Consider the following 17575-nt stretch of genomic DNA (forward strand, 5'->3'; position numbering starts at 1 on the left):
CAGGAATGATTAAGAACTTGAACATATAATCCCAAAAAAACAATTCCCAGGGTACGCGTGTGTCCTCCAAATGCATGATTCCAGGTCACCTTTTCCTCTGTGCTGGAGTGATTTACTGCTGCTGCGGTTGTGCCTGGTTGTACTGTGTTTGTAGCATCTTGTTCATAGAGCTGTGTGGTTATCTTCATGTGGAGACATCTGTTGTGTGAGTTTATTACAGGCCGACCCCTCCTCTTCCTTCAACACGTAACACATACATTTACTCATCTGCTTCTCTCTTTGCATTCTGCTTTATTTCTTGTCTTCTGCCCACATGGTTACGGGTCCATTTATAAATCCCTAAGAACATATATTTTACAGGACTTTTACTTCTGTCTGCCTCCAGAGTTTAATGCCTTTCTTATATTACAGTAACGGGAGTTAGACGAGCCTCAGCGCAGACTTCTGTGGCTTTGTTGTGGCCTCTGTCGCGCGCACACACACACACACGCACCTACGCACGCACGCACGCACGCACGCACACACACACACACACACACACACACACACACACACACACACACACACACACACACACACTGCAGTGCGCTGGGTACATGAAAATGCATGTTTTATGAATGAGTCCAGGCCGCTTGTGAATTTTAAGAGCTGTGTGACATTTTGAGCGTAATCCCAGAACAGATGGGCATTCCCAAAAATACCGACACACGTGCACAATATTCCTTTCAGACTTTGCCAATACTCTGCTCTCTAATTACTCATTTTAGGGTGCTTTTGAAGTCGGGCTTATAATGTGTTTATGCTGGTTTGTTTCATGTGTCCACCTGCACCGGGCTTAATAATGTGAGTCCATATTACCGTACTATAATGGGAATTACTGCTTTGTCTGCACAGGTGATCCCCAAGGACTACAAAACCATGACCGCCCTGGCTAAGGCCATTTCCAAGAATGTGCTGTTTGCTCATCTGGATGACAACGAGAGGAGGTACTTCGTGCATGTCATCTTTTTAAGGCCATGTGGTTTCTCACTTGTTTAAGATCTGTGGGGGTAAACATTATACCGTTTCATTTAAAAAACATAATCATAATTTGATGATGTGATAAAATCAGATGGAAGAGGGACCCTTTGGTGTGGCCCTCAGAGGCAACTGTTGTTGTGATTTTGGGCCTTACAAAAATAAATTGATTTGATTTGATTTTGGTGGTTTTCAGAGTCTATGATGCATTGACTCTCAGATCGGGGGCTATAGCCAGATTCTCCTACTGATTACATTGTACTTTGTCATTAAAATATCCAAAAGGTAAATTCACAAATGTTTAGTCTGATGATTTCTAAAAGTGATTAGACTCATTCATTCTTGTATTATAACAAAAATCAGCATTGTAACAATTTAAATTTTAGCTGCCTCATCTGTAGTAAATATAATTGGACTATAGAATGTGACGTTATCTGAAACCCAGCAGTATAACTCTATGAGAGTTGAAAGAAATATCCAAATATATGATCTACACATGTTGAACCTTGTCATTATTTGCATAAAATTGCAATATTAAACTTCATTATGGCTTAAAGTGCTTTCAATTGACATCGATTACATCTTTTGAATAACGGCACCACTTTTTTATGGTATTGTAAAAACATGATTTCACTTTTGTTTATTTATGCTGAAAGAGATGGTAATTACAGACATATTAATCATGAACAAGGTCAACAAATCTGCAGTCTGACTGTTAAAAAGCAAACTTATGCAACTTTATAGAGTCCACAAACACACCCGTAAAGACAACATAAAGATTGATGTCTCCATCTATCTTTAACATTTCTCTTTTTAAGTCTAGTTGCTAGAAGACGTCCATGGCTCTGTTGTGGGCTGCCATAATCTTATCTCTATCATGGGAAACAGTGAGTTGTGTAGAGCCGCTCCATAATTGTGAGTAATTCTTTTGTTCCATGAGAGTGTTGCTCTTGTGGCCACTGAGTGCCAGTGTTGCCTTCTTTGGCTCCACACAGACGCCTGGAGAGGGGTTCAGGAGTGGAACAGATGTGGCACAGGTCCCAGGTGGGGAGCGGGGCCAGTCACTCCGTATGTGTGTTGCGTTATGGTTGCTATGGTAACCTGACAACGAGATAAGAATGGTGCGCCATATACTTTCAAAGCTAGATCAAAATTGATTTTACGGTCCTGCGCATCTTCCCATCTCACACTACGTCTTCTCTGGTGATGTCTGGTCTGGCCCCTGACGCAGAAGGGGGGCCGCGGCGGGAATGTCTCAGGTGTCCGCTGATCCCGTCTGCCACTGGGAATAGTGTTTCATTGGCGGGGAGAATCCATTATGCCGTGTGGGGAGGAAACACCGGAGCTTTCCTGTCGGCTAAAGCCTTGATGGACCAAACCCAAAACACACTCTTTCCAGTCTTTCGTCAGCTGACAATTCGCCACGGTCCCCTGGCACAAGCCCCTGATTGCATGTGTCTAAACGGTCCCGAGTGGCGAGCAGCGGTGATGCGTCAGGACAGAGGAGAGCTCGTACACTTGGGTGGTTGACGTGGCTGATTCGGTGACTTTATGCCACAACAAACTAGAAATACAATAATCTAATCCAGTCGGAGTGCGTTGCCAGGCTGTGTAATGTTCTGTCATCAGCGTCCTACGACTGTGCATGGTATTGATTCTGACATTCTTCTAGGAACGTTACAGGCTTTTCAAATAGGCCATGTTTGCGTGACATCTCAGTATTTTACAATGCCAAAATTGAGCTGGAGGACGGCTCAGAATTCTGTTGCGGACCTGGTTTATGGTTCGTTTCTATGTCGTTGCTGGGTCTATCCACATGAAACAAAAACTGACACAAAGTTCAGTGCCTCTGCTGTCTGCGTAGATTAACACAAGTGTACTCTATTACTTTACAATAGCTTCATGTCATTATTCAACCCCTAAGACTTAACTGCCATAAGCCGTAACATATGGTAAGTTTGTAAACCCAAAACCTCACAAATAATGTGGTGATTCCATATTTGTGGATTGGAAAATGATTATGACATTGATAATTCATGTAAAAAAAAAAAAAAAAATCCTGTTCCAACTTTTGCAACAGTCTTGCATCATATTCTTTTACAGATATTCTTGAGGCAACACAAATGATAAAATAGTTCGTAAATATATTTTCAAGTAAATGTAATAAGTTATTAGAGCAAGTACAGTTTTATAATCCATAAAGTACATTGGCTTGAGCCGTCAAGCAGTGATCTATAATAACAGATGGAGTCTGACTCAAACGATCATCTGTCTTTTTCTCATTCATTCCATTGTGTGTTTTTCTCTCTTTCCACAAACTGGCCATGTTGGTGTTTGTGTGCTGTTGGTTGTCAGGTTTCTTATAGCTCTGCAAATGTTCTTTCTGGCATTGACACTACAATGACTATTTGGCTGTACACTTTATTCTCAGTCTTTATGGTAAATATAAAGAGAGCAGCAGGTTTCAATCCCCCGCTGGATGTCCATCCCCATTCTTCACCCCCATTTTAAGCTGCTCGCTGCTCCGTAATAAAGCTTTCGGACCACGGAGCCAGCCAAATAATAAGAGCGTTTGCATTTATAATTCAAATGAACATGTGCAGAAAGCCAGGCCAAAAGCCAGATCTCTGTGTGTCTCATGGAAACATCATGTGTGATTAGTCAGTCAGCAGTTATGTAAGCCGAACGCCACACAATTTGTTCCCCCATTAGCACTATATTATTCTATCATCCCCTTTCATAATGAGAGAGTCTGAACAACAATGGAGGCCTTTTTGTCTCGGCCGGCGCTCGCTGGCTTACTTTCCCCTCTGTACTTTTTTCTTCTTCACTGCATGCCCTCTTTTCCTCTTGGTGTGATTCTTTATTTTACAAGCTAAAACACACACAGCCCACGCCACAAAGGTAGACAGAGTTTTCATTATCCCCCAAAACACTAAACTCATTGGTGCGCCCCATGTCAGACACTATAGCCTGCTCCACTGGGGAAGGAGCCTTTCATTAACATGCCGTTACATGTGTCCGACTTTATGGATAAGGTTTCGGAGCACGACCCTGTCTCTAAATATAGAAGATTTATTATAGTTTTTGATGGCTACAGTTGGTATGTTAAGGTAAGATAAGATAAGATAAGATAAGATAAAAGAACAATGGGGAAATTCCTGTGTTGCAATGCACAGTTCAAGGACAGCAGGAGAAAAGAAATATGCAATAGAAAAATAAGATAAATTACTATTCAAAATATATTTAAATCCAACACAACACTGTGCAAGTAGACTAAAACTATGAGGCTACGACACATTATGTACAATAAGTGGCTTTGACTATGGTTATGTAAGTGGTATGTAAATAAATAGGGTTAAGGTTAGAAACTATTAAAGATACTTCCTTTACCTAACTATATTCTGTTCTTTAATGCTTTCTTCATAAATTATTCGGAGTATGTTACATGCACTGTCCTGACCCAAAAAATATATAATGAGAATTGAATTTAAAAAAAGATGTAATGATACAAGAGCTGTAATGCAAATACATGAATTTATTGCATTATACCCATGAATGTGTTAATTTAAACGTCTATTGCCTCACCTATACTTTACATGCAATATATAGCTGCAAGATGAATTGCAAAAGTAAAATTCGAAATGTAATCTCAATCATTCAAACATAATTACCGTTGATATTTCTTCAATATTGTTCAGCCCTAATGTCACACGACAATCGCAGGACAGAACTTGAAGCAATTCTCATTAAGCCTCTGTATCGGTTCGACCTTGGCTCTTTTCTAAACAGAATCCTGAACCTGTGCCATGGAGTTGCTCCCAGCAGGCCACGGGGCGGACCTCTCTCTATTTACTGCCCATTAGCTCCCATAATGACCTCATTACTGTATGATTTTCCCGCTGCACACACACATAATGTACATTCTCTCACACACACACACACACACACACACACAGATAACAGATAAGCTGGCAGCAGGTGTTTGATTTCACATTGTGTTAAACCTACAACGGTAACACCCATGTCAGCCCCACAACCACCTGTCTCAACTCTGAAACTTTTATCTCATCTTACCGCACATCCGACTATTGCTATCATAATCATTTTCAATTTGAATTTCCTTGAAGAAAGTACGGAAATCATATCATCTGTATTTTTCAGCTGCTTTCATCAAAGACATTTTATCATCTTGCTGTGTCAACACATATACTTCATTAGTCTTTCTTATCTGACTTCCACCGCTGCGATTTCTGATAAGAGCAAACCGTGTATGTGTTTATTTTGGCTTATTTTTGCGAGACTCTTGGCACACCTGGGTAGCTGACCTTAAAGCGCAAGTCCAAATATTACGAAGATTATACAGGAAGCCTCAGTAGCCACTTGAGTAAATGATATCACAGTTCTTGTCTGGAGTGAAGTCCTCTGGAGAGTTCAAATGATGCGCTCATTCAGTTTCGCACACATTTGCCTTTCCCTTGATACTCAGAAAGTACACACAAATGGACCTGGATGAATAATATATGGGCTCATGCTGTGGGTCTGTTGATCTCACCACATCTTAATGCCCTCATTCTGTTAAATGCCCTCTTGGGACGCTCTCCCTCAGAACTTGAGAAACACTTCCTCTCTAACTTGAGTTTTCACATTGTTCAAGCATAGCTATACATTTATCATTGATACTGTTAAGCACACTGAGTCACCCGAGTCTAATGGCTGCAGTTTTCCCACCTAATAAAGCTGAGAAATGTGTAGTTCTGGCATGTAACTAAATCACATGTGAATCTGCATTGAGGTCCACAGGCTGCTTTTGCTGGTACTTGGGGTTCTCGTTCTGTTCTTGTATATGTTGAATTTGAAGTTTTATCCTCTTTTGTGACATTCTCATTTACAGCTACTTAAGCCTCTGTTAAGTCCTGTTTTAGACCTGTTTAGTCCTAGTTTAGAGCTGGTATTGTCATGTTTTAGCATTGGTCTAGATCTGGTGGTACTTTGAAAGTCAAATATATCAGGTTGTGCTCAGTGGGAAAAGCACGGGGGGAGAAGTACTCAAGTTTCTTACTTAAGTCAATGTACAGATAAAAGTATTACATAAAATATCTACTTAAGTTAAAGTAATAAAGTACCTGCAGAAGTGAAGCTATAGAGCTATAGCTGAAAAATATACTTTTGCACAATACTTTTCTTTTGTACTTTGCACCACATGAGAAAAGTTTGCCATTGCCCTCTTATACTGTATAAATGATTATTTTCAGATGTTTGTGAAAAGTGCCACCGCTATAGCAAAAACTATATTTGATGAATGACCGAACGGCAGAGCAGAATAAGTCAGCTGCTCAGCCTCTGTTCCTCGACATTTTCTCCTCAAATTAAATGTTGCGAGTGAGAATGGAATTTGTGCAGGGGTGGCACATACGTTATCCTGCCTACTTTAATCCTCTCATTAACAGCTAAAGTAATGAGTTGATGAAGTGACAGATTAGTTGACCTTTGCCCCACGAGGCCTGACCTCTTCACCTACCGCTGCTGGACTCTGTCGATGGACACGGACCATCCTCTTTTTTTCCTAGTGTACAAACTCCCGGCATTGAGTTGTGTCTGCATTCGCAAGAATAATAAATATAGCGGCTTGTGTCAACACAGTAGTCGAGACACTTAACCAGCCCGGGAGAGGAGCGTTGCGTCTAATGTTCCCACTAGAGTTTATTTAAGATCGGTGTGAAAGAGCAAAACAACACAGCGGCTGCAACCGGAGACGGATGGATACGTGTCCTGTTATGCTATCTGGTGACTTGCTCAATTAAATTACCTTATCATCGCGATCCTATAGGGTGACACAGAAGGACATTTATCAATATTCTGTCAGTCACACAAATATAAGTACTTACATTGTTGTGTTGTACGTTTAAAGCTGCCCCTAGAGTGTGATTTTGCTGCACAAATAGTAGTTCTATGTAATAAATCGCTAAATAAACCAAACTCTGGGGAAATGTGTAAATAAGAACTAAGCCTGCATGAGTTTGAAGTAGATTTGTGATGTATGCATTAGTCTTTGAGAGAAGTGTGAAATATTGCCTGCTAATACCATTAACATGCATTTCAGAAGATGTTTTAGTTTGTTTTTAGAAATAATAAGATAATATTGGCCTGAATTAAAATAGCACACAATGGCAATAGGACATAAATAATTGCAGCATTTGCCATTAGCTAATTGCAGCCATTCAAATTGTGATATTGATTTAATTAATGTTGCAGTCTTCAAGTCTTTTGCTTCTGGTGTGTTTGGTTGTTCCTTGTTTAAACCTGTATAACGCTTTGTTTATTCCTTTTTTGAATTCAGTTTTGTCTCCTGTAAGATCACATTTTTATGGTTGTCCAATGTTATCCCTTGTTATATAGTTACTAGGACTGCACAATATTTGAAATTATTGCGATATGTCGATATATATAGTGACACAATGCTTTCAGTTACATTATGTTATCATATTTGTGCCTTAATGTATTGGTCAAACTCTGTGTCAAAATAAAACCAAGACTAATTTGAGGCTAATTTAGACTGAAATGAGGAATATCATGAATAAAATCAACTTTTAAATATACTTTTTTCCCTTTTAAAAACTGTACATTCCCGTCAGATGAATTACCTCGGTGTTATTGTTTGTTGCGATATAGATTATTGCGATATTGATACTTTTGCGATATATTGTGCCCCCCTTATAGTTTCATGATACTGTAGATTTTGCTTTGTGTTTAGCGACACTATCAACACTTCTTCCTGAAATTGCACAGACAGAACAGGATGCAATCGAGGTGAACGGCGATACATGATTGTTTTCTCATTTATGATGTAGATTTACTGTACATAGGAAGCTCCCCGCAGCTTCCCCTGTCGCGCACTTTCCCGTCCTCTCGTGGAGCGCTTTGTGTGTTCAGGTGTTCGTCTGGTCCGACCATGATTCGTATTTTACGGCGGGCCATGTAATAACAGCAGCATTAACAAATTAGAGCGTTCGCGTTGTGTATTGTTTACCCTGCTTGTTTGTGCGCGCGGTGGCTTCCTGTCTCGCTCATTGACTCGCTGTGTGTTCTAGTTACGGTTCTTCCTGACGACTTGGTGGTCTCCTCTTTTCTCCCTTCCTGTGCGTCTTCTCCTCTCGCTCGCATTCACATCCACGTCCAACCTCGCACCCGCGCCCTCCCCCACGATAGTGTGCAGTCGCCTTTCTGTGTGTCCCCGTGTGGCTTTGTGCTGTGGCCACAATGCCAGGGGCCAGGCAATGAGGTCATTCACCGCAGGAGAGCTGTAGGCCTGGATGAGTCGCCATCATCCACTCGGACATCTACGACCCTCCCCCGCAATCAGGAGGACTTTGTCACCTTTGGGAGTTTCAATTCAGTTACTGCTATTAACCCTACTGTAGAGGTGGGCAATATATCAAATGGAAATGCTACATCTTTATGTTGAGTGTATGATTTATAAATACTACAACAAGAGCTGGTTAAAAGTAAATGATTAATTTTCCAGACATTTCACATTTGTCTGATAATAGCCTCAATAAATATGTTTAAAGACATTTAACACATTTCTGTTTGATTGACAGAATATCATCTGACTATCGTTATCAGGAAAAATACAAATAATGAATACAAATCTAGTTTTTGTCAATATCGCCTACTTCTTCAGTATGTTTATGGTAATTGAATGTATTGGCTTTTAGTTTTTTTTTGTGAATGAATCAGGAATTTATTAGCGCGTCATCACAAGTGTAGAGCCCTATAGTGACATTTAGCTTTTTCTTAAAGATGTGCACAACAGAAGCCGGCCTGTACATTCAAATGAAATACAGAGAAGCAACATTTTAGTCTGGAATCTCAAATTTGTATTATTATTTTGTCACAGTATTTTGTATCACATATTTTTATTCTTATTTTCTATTCTGGCGCATTTTTCAATACAAAGTCAAATTGATTTGAGACAGGCAAAGCAATGAGTTGAATTTGAATCAAAACAACATATTTTTCCTGAGCTGTAACTATGCACTGATTGGTGTTTTGCCCTGAGCAACAATATAAAGCTCAGCATCACGTTTGATTTCATGTGGAGGATGGTATAGGCCAAACATGTGAGGGTGCAGAACAGTAAGTCAGTCAGTGGCCAGTTCATGCCCCCGACTGCGAGAACATGACGTCCCTGCAACCCTTCAGTGGCTATATAGTTCACCCTGAGTCCAGCCATGCAGCGACCACCTCTCATGAGCCCAGCCGGGACCAGCCCACGCACTCCCTCCTATTGTATACATCCAGTCCGTTTGTCTATGCTACTGTGATAGGTTCCAGCGCACGGGCATGGACAACGGCCGAGTTACATCGTGTTAATTCTCCCATGACCTCCTTGTTGGTTTGTGGGTGTCACTCCAGTTGAGTTTTTGGCAGTAATCTTCCTCTCATGGTCAGGAGAAAGGCTTGTCAAGTCAGAGTGTGAAAGCTGTAATTTTACATATCGGGATAGGTCTGACCAACAGAGCCAAACAGCATGGGCAAATTATACTGTGTGTGTGGAGAAGCATTCACACAGCATTGTACTATATTGTGCCCAAAATATACCGGTTCATGGGTAAATGGGCTAATTTTTTCCAGAAGCATTCAGTGGTGGGAAGTAACGACGTACAAAACTAAAAGAACTGTACTTAAGTATGATTTTTTAGGTATTTGTAAGTATCCACATTCTACTGTGGATACTTTTTACTTCTACGTCATTTCATTTGAGAGCAGGTTTCTGTACTTACTTTATTTTAAAAAGTACTTTCCATATGGTTTGAGGGGTCTCTTTTTTTTAAATAATATTTATTTTCAAATTTTACTTGAAGTACTTTGAGCAAACAAAACATTTAAGACATAAAAAGTCTCTCCTATATCTGTGCTTCCACCACTGAAAGCTTGGTCTATTACAATATTGTCTATTGTTGTTTCTGAAAGTCTCATGTATTTATCTTTTGCTTTTTCGTGCAGTGAATAAAGAACTTAAATAATAACCATAGACTGTCACTAGTACATTTAAGTCCATAAAAGTAGATTTCACCGCAGCAGACATTAGTCAAAAGAGCGCATTAGTCGTATTACTGGCATGAGTGCATTCCTTACTTTTATACACAAGGTGCCAGTGCGTTTCTCAACAAAGTCCAGATCTGCAGGCTGCGTGTCTCCAAAGTCCTGCCCCTTTACAGCTGCGAAGCCTTTATGTCCGTCAGACTTCTGCTAGGTAAGAGGTGTGTGCGGAGAATAAGGTTTAGACATGCACACAAACATTGCACACACATAGGATTGCGATGCGTCGTAGCCTCTGGCGCTGGATTCTTCGTGTTCAGTTCCATCTCCATCTGCTAATCTACACCTCACTCTTTCCGTTTCTTCAAGCCTTGGAGGTATTCTTTTTTTTAACTTTCCCCGTCTCAGATTAAGGGGCAGGTATAACGCGCTGTGCTGTGTAAACACCTCTCAGTTTTAACCGCAACAAAGGACCTGCTGTGCCCCATGTAGAGCTTAACACAGGAGATAGAAGAGTAGGAGTCATGGCACTTTAAGTAAAACTAAAATAAATGCGGGAGAAAAAATATTGTTAGCTTTTTTTTCATTTACAGTTGATCAGGTTTTATCAAATTTGCTCAAAATTACTAGTAGGATTTGACTTTTTCTATAACCAATATCTGACTTTATAAACTAGAAGGCTAAACTATATGCTACATTTTTTTTTTATATAAAACAGCAAAAATAAAACTGGGCAGGACCAGAAAGAAACAACATTTGTCTATTTTGAAATTAAGTGGTCCAAAAGTCAAGGCAAGTTTATTTGTAGAGCACATTTCATTCACAAGGCAATTCAAAGTGCTTCACACTACAGGAAAAATGCATTCAAATCACAAAGAAATGTCAGAAACAGAAATACAATAAAATTAACTAAATAAAAAATGTAAATAAAAAAACACCCAGCCAAATCCAACTTTATCTGACCACATTGGCAGGCATTCCAGACACTCCTCCCCATATTTATTTGACATTGCAGCATGACAGGTGTCTCCGGGATGGACACATCACTTTTAGATTGATTTGTTCCCATATCTGCGCGCTTTCTGCAAACTAATTATGATTAACACACGCATAGGTTTGTGGAAAACTGTATTTGTTCTCACCTATTATTCCTATTATTACTGCAAGGCTTAAGATAAAGTTTTTTTTTCCCCTTTTTTCGAAAGGCGATAATTCTATAATATCGCTGTAACGGTCATGTTCTTTGTGGAAAGCTGAAGTAAGAGGAGGAAAAGACATGCCCTCAGGAGAGCGGCGAACCCCTGTGATGTTCAGAGACGTGTCAGGATATGCAGCTTGAGATGGACTGGGAGATAAGTCTAGAGCTGGGTAATTGAGGAACTAGCACTGACACTTGTCCACAACATATAGTCTTGTTTTATGTTGCAGATAATACATTTGTAACTACTTGGAATGCCCTGAAACCCAATCCGCCTGGCCTTTCCCCGTCTCATTCCAGTGGCAGACACATCAGAGGGGTAAAAGGCTTAAGTCTTGTCAACACCTTATTCCAACTGACCCTTTTTAACTCGAAGTGGAGGAAGGAGACTGCCGGTTTATTCCCCAGAGAAAACAACAAAGAGGGCATTAGCGGTGTGTGCAAATGCATGACAATGTGATCTTGAGTGACAGCTTAAAGATAATCAAGCTATACATGAAACAATAACGGAACTTTATTGTCCACCGTAGTGTGAATTTGTATTTGGTTCAGCTGTATCGATGCCCTGATGGCATTAACTTGCTCAGTGTCTCTGGTGAAAGACTCGGCCGGCCGTTACAAACTAGTTAAGAAGCTGAATGTTTTCTGTTCTTTGCCAATTCTCTTACCAGTGTTCAATTCTGTTCAGCCTGTTCTTGTCAAACACTGTCAAATAGCCAAACCAAACAAAGGGTTTAACAACAAGACAAGACAAGCATACTACCTATATATATATATATATATATAGGTAGTAATATATATATTAGTAGTAAGCTATATATTGTAGTGGAGGTTTGAGTAAATTTAAAACATGAGAGGCATAAATGAGGCAAAGTTGGATTTTCCCAGAGACTTTTTACAATGTTTTGATCTATATCAGAACTATACTCTGGGACAAAATTATAATATCAAAGAAAATACCATTAATTTGAGTTCGTTTTAGCCTTGGTTTCAAGTTTCTTCATTAGTATCAGAAATGTGTTTAAAATGTTTATTTCGTGACAACTTTAGTGCCGATATTAAACAATAGATTACAATAAGGTCTCATGTTTGGTTCTCAGTAATATGTTTAGTGATTAGATTCTTAAATAAACCAAAATGGAAGACGGCCCAGTGCCTTGATGCTGCCGTTTATACAGTGCATGCTTTCCAGGAGGTGAACCCGCACCCAGTAACTGCCGCGCACAGTAACTGCCAGCGCTGGGTCCGATTTGACGATCGTGTGTGTGTGAGTGCGAAGGTGTCCGTTTGTCTAACCTGGTCTTGTGGTCATCTTCATGTAGGTGCAACTTACCAGCACTATGTCCGTCTCCAAGGAACTCCATTCAAGTGGTTTTGGCGTCCCGCCTCTTCTCTCCTATTTCAGGCCTTCCTTTTGCCAGGCCAGTGCCACGCTAGTGTGAAGAAAGCACCAAGGCTAAAAACTGTGTATAGTGTGTGGGTGATGGAGGCTGATTGCCCTCTCATAGAGCTGATATTGGCCCAATGGCAAGCTTCAAGGTGAGAAGGTCAGTCTGGTGTGATTTCAACAGAGGGTTTTGTACAACCCTAACTACAGAGAAAGCTGAGATAACCTCGAGGTTGAGATAAGTAGTAAAAGCGTATTAATTTTATTAGCAAAAAATCATGTTTTTCAAGTTTTTTGTTATATCTTTACTGTCTCTAAATAAGCAGTAAATTGCAACAATAATATACTGATACAACACTATGGGTATATCACCTTACAGACTCTACACTATGACCAGTGTTGTATTTTGGCACACCCCTAATACTACCGGTAGATAAAAACTTCATGATTTACTTTATACTTTTCTCAACGGGAACAGTGCAAGAAAAAAACAAACAATCTGCCTGTATTATAGATTCGGAGTGTCAAGAATATTTGTTTCATTGATAAAGGTGATCATTCAGGTCACAATTTAATCATAAGAACTAACTAATTTGGAAGCAAACATTTTTTTTTCAGTTCAGTCTATACTCAAAACAAAAAGCTTTTTCATCTGGCTGATTATGTCACATTTACGTTGTCTTTCGGACAGTATAATTTTATAAAGCTTGTCACGTACTATAAGAACTATAAGACAACGTGTAGGAGAGTGAATTTAAGATTTTTCTGCCGTAGATAATCATAAATCTTTTCAGAATGGTCAGAACACTAGAATTTTATATTGTAACGGGCTTTTGTATGATTTATGGAACTTTATGATATTTTGACCCTCAAGTGGCATGAAACTTGCTGTCTGCGTAAAACCGCAATGCCGGGGTACTGCATGAATCTAACTCTAACGTTGTTTGTACATTGTCTTATCTGATTCTGATTTAGTTCATCACGGATATTGTCACACATGGTTTGGTTTTACTGCAGGTGACAATAATAAACTCAAGCCTCGTGAGCAATGCTACTTCTGGGAAAAATTCTGCCTGATCGAAATGGGCCTTCTCAGAGGTGGTCCCGGTATACAGCGGCATGCTCTTTACTGAGACGCGGCCTCCTCTGCACAGGTGCTTTGAGCCTGCAGTTCACAAATAACTACAGACACATACATTCTTCCAGACAACACGATGCACCTCCTTATAAACCCTTCCAGATCCAGGTGTGAGGCTTTAACGCGCTTCCTAGCCTTTGGTCTAAAAAACAACTTGCAGCAAATAATCACCTTGACCGCCGTGCAGCCTCATCATAACGTTTCCAGTCCGTTTGCGAGAAGCCATCTTCGATTTTTAGAGAATAAGGAAGTGAAAATAGCTATTTCCCTAACCCGGCTTCCTTCTGTGTTTTGCCACATCCAACATTGTCGAGCATAAGAAAGTTTTATGAAGGATAAACTATTATGTCATTTGTTCTATAGTAACCTCGGCTAAAGCTTTGTGTTGCTGCTGTTTGATTTCGATGACATGCTGGAAGGGTTTGATGCACTATTGCGAGATAGGGCACCTAAAATCACAAAGAGGTCCAAAAAATGTTTTGTTTATTACATATGTGCATTATTTGATTTTGATTATAAGGGCATTGTAAGTCGATACGAAGCGGAGGTTATTGAAGGTTCTGGGTTCGACTACTTGGCAGTGTGGGTCCTTTCTGTGTTCTCTTTACTTCAATAATTCAAAAGGCTTATAATGAGCAAAAAGTAGGCGCAGATACACAGGACAGGCACAGGTATAGAAACGTTTGATTTGAAGAAAATGTAAGAAAGTTCAGCCTCAAATGGTCAAAGAACATTCCAATCATGAAAATATCTAAACTGAACATAGACAAAATAATGACGTAATACTGAGCCCATGGGTATAATGTGGACTATAGATAAAATTTTTATATTATTTGGTCCCTGGTACAAAGAAAATCATATTCAAGTCAAAATAGCACAATACTGGGTAAATTCTCAGAATCAGAAAAATATCTCAATTCTACAATATATTTTGGCCTAAAGGTAAAATAAAGAGTTATTTACAGCTCCTTAATATTGTTTTTATTGGCCTTAATAGCAATTAATCACGATTGAAAATTTGTATTGCTTCCCACACCTAAAATGATTATGTTTCAAGTCTAAATGTTCTTAAAATGGTAAAGGAGATGTTTTGGCTCTGTGTTACTAACTGAGATTTAGAAAGGAACAACCACTAAATCCAGTTCATTAATCACTTTCTCAAACATTGATGCTCTTTGAGACGTTTACAATGTGCACACTGAACAGAATCCTACTCCTAAACATTTTTAATATTAATATTATCGTGTTTTTCTTTCGATAATCCAGTTTCCCCAAAATTGTGCAGTCCAACTTCTTGGACATCTTTACTAGCGAAATTCTTCTCCATTGGCTTTTGTTCCTTCAAACCAAACAAAAAAATGATATGGACCGTACTGTATCATTAAATTAAAATATGGATTGTGGTTGGTTTAACTATGCAATGCTTATGAAATGCTTATGAAATGGTCCTTCTCTTCTTCTCTCCAACCTCATGGTGTTATTTACTCAGCTTCTATTGCTTCTTTTGGACTCGAGGACCCAAACGATGGGCAGGCTGCAGCAGCTGGCATGGCCCTGTCCCTCACATTTTCTTCAGCTCGGGGGAAAGACGAGGCGCGTGCCAAGAGCTTTCATGTCATAAATATCCTCCTCCAATGCTTCAATGTTTTATAATTACCGTTCCTTCATGTCCATTTTTCTCACACTCTCACACAGCTGCCTATTGTCAGCCCTGTCTGTCACTGGGCCTCTGCGAGCTTTATGTAATTAGACAACATACACTGGGGTGGGTTTGTTTTTCCGTGGCTCCTTTTAACTGTGGACATGAAGTTAGTGTTCCCCATAAAAGCGCTTTCCATAGCGCTGTGATATTACGCTCATAGCCGCTCGCACAATAGTCTTGTAAACAGTCAGCGGTATCATGAGTAGCGTTAACACATGCGCCGCTGACAAAACAGAAACAAATCATATAGTCCGACAGCCTGCTGGTACAGTCGCTGGGAATGTGCAGGAGATGGTAATAATAGGTTGGCGAGGAATGCAGACTAAAGCCCCTTTGGTTTTAATCTTATCTCGTTGTAAGTCGCAGTATGCTTGCATAAACAGGCAACAATGGAATTTGAGGTTCATCATTTTGCTTTATTTATGTGCACCGGTGTGGTTTTGGCTAATTAGACGCCAGACTAATAGTTTCCCACCAGCAACAAGCAGCTTTCATCACTTTTCCATACAGTTGTTGTTGAGATACATCATCTACGTAATGAACAGAACAGTGGAACATGACATGGAATCCCTATCATTGACTCAACATGGCGATCAAGAGGGTTAAAAAGCTGTAACATGACTGTATTTTGCCCTCCAAATCCAAAGTTAAAGGTTTTCTGGTGCCTGCTTGACACCATGGAGATGTTATTGATTTTCCTGGAATGTTGGGCAGTATGGCATTATCACGTTACATATATTCTAATAAAGTTACGTCAAAGCGATCGTTTCCGTGGAAATCTGCCATGTTTGTCTCCGGATGTGCTAAGCGTCTGTAGAGATACAGTAGCCAAAACATTGTAACAAAAAATTATCACTTTATAGAGTCAGAATACTTTTTAATGAATGCTGAGTTTAGTTTTTACCATCTTAAAATCTCCATTGGTTTAACATTAGGCTGAAAATTCTACTGATGTGTGATGTTACAATCCCAAGCTCAATATGCTCAGTGCACAACAACGTCCGTCCGTTAGTGTTAGAGTCAGTACTTCCTGTCCAATTCTATCTCATTCCGCATTATGTTTTTTTTTGCCAAGTCACACTAACATTAAAACGTTTAACTAGCCAACTTCTGCTGTGCACATAGCCCATTACAGTTATTTTTGTGTTTTTCAGTGCATTCGTACTGTGAACAGACTCGCCTCTCCACAGAGCTGACCTGTAACTTGTCTGCATGGAGATGGATAAGTTTAAAGCGACACTGTTGAACATTTCTAGCAAAGCAATAACATCTCTATGGAGACAGGTGGCAGAAAAATGACATAAGGCGAGGCGAGTTTATTTGTAGAGCACAATTTGAACACAAAGCAATTCAAAGTGGTTTACACAACAGATAAAGACAACAAACAAAATAGTTTGTAGCCTAGATTTGAGTCGAGGCCTGTCTCACATCTTCAGGAAAATTCATAAAACTAAAAACTCAAAACCCGATGTTTAGTCCTGACTCTGGCACCAGCAGGAGGCCGGTCCATGTTTAGTCCTGACTCTGGCACCAGCAGGAGGCCGGTCCATGTTTAGTCCTGACTCTGGCACCAGCAGGAGGCCGGTCCATGTTTAGTCCTGACTCTGGCACCAGCAGGAGGCCGGTCCATGTTTAGTCCTGACTCTGGCACCAGCAGGAGGCCGGTCCATGTTTAGTCCTGACTCTGGCACCAGCAGGAGGCCGGTCCATGTTTAGTCCTGACTCTGGCACCAGCAGGAGGCCGGTCCATGTTTAGTCCTGACTCTGGCACCAGCAGGAGGCCGGTCCATGTTTAGTTGTGACTCTGGTACCAGCAGGAGGCCGGTCCATGTTTAGTTGTGACTCTGGCACCAGCAGGAGGCCGGTTCCTGAGGTCTTCAGAGTCTGAGATGGTTCATATGGCACTAACATGTCCGAGATGTACTTTGGTGCTAGGCCATGGAGAGACTTGTACACAAACTGAGCTGCTTTAAAGTCTATTCTCTGAGCCACAGGAGCCAGTGCAGAGACCTAAGAACAGGACTAAAGTGATGGTACTTCCTGGTTCTAGTCAGGCCGTTACAGTAGTCTAATCTGCTGGAGACAAAT

At 40.3% G+C, this 17575-nt stretch overlaps 1 protein-coding gene across 5 annotated transcripts in view; it reads left to right on the forward strand.

Moving 5' to 3' along the window:
• The window catches only part of prkar1b (protein kinase, cAMP-dependent, regulatory, type I, beta), a 57117-nt gene that overhangs the window by 11838 nt on the left and 27704 nt on the right, over positions 1-17575 (forward strand). For all 5 annotated transcript variants that reach the window (XM_072443327.1, XM_072443329.1, XM_072443332.1 and 2 more), the window contains one exon: positions 895-986. In XM_072443327.1, the coding sequence (XP_072299428.1) occupies positions 895-986 (92 nt within the window). The remainder of the gene's footprint in view (positions 1-894; positions 987-17575) is intronic.

Source organism: Eucyclogobius newberryi, unplaced genomic scaffold (assembly GCF_026437365.1).
Source record: "Eucyclogobius newberryi isolate DKJ021-1_F unplaced genomic scaffold, fEucNew1.0.hap1 SCAF_13, whole genome shotgun sequence".
Classification (NCBI taxonomy): domain Eukaryota; kingdom Metazoa; phylum Chordata; class Actinopteri; order Gobiiformes; family Gobiidae; genus Eucyclogobius; species Eucyclogobius newberryi.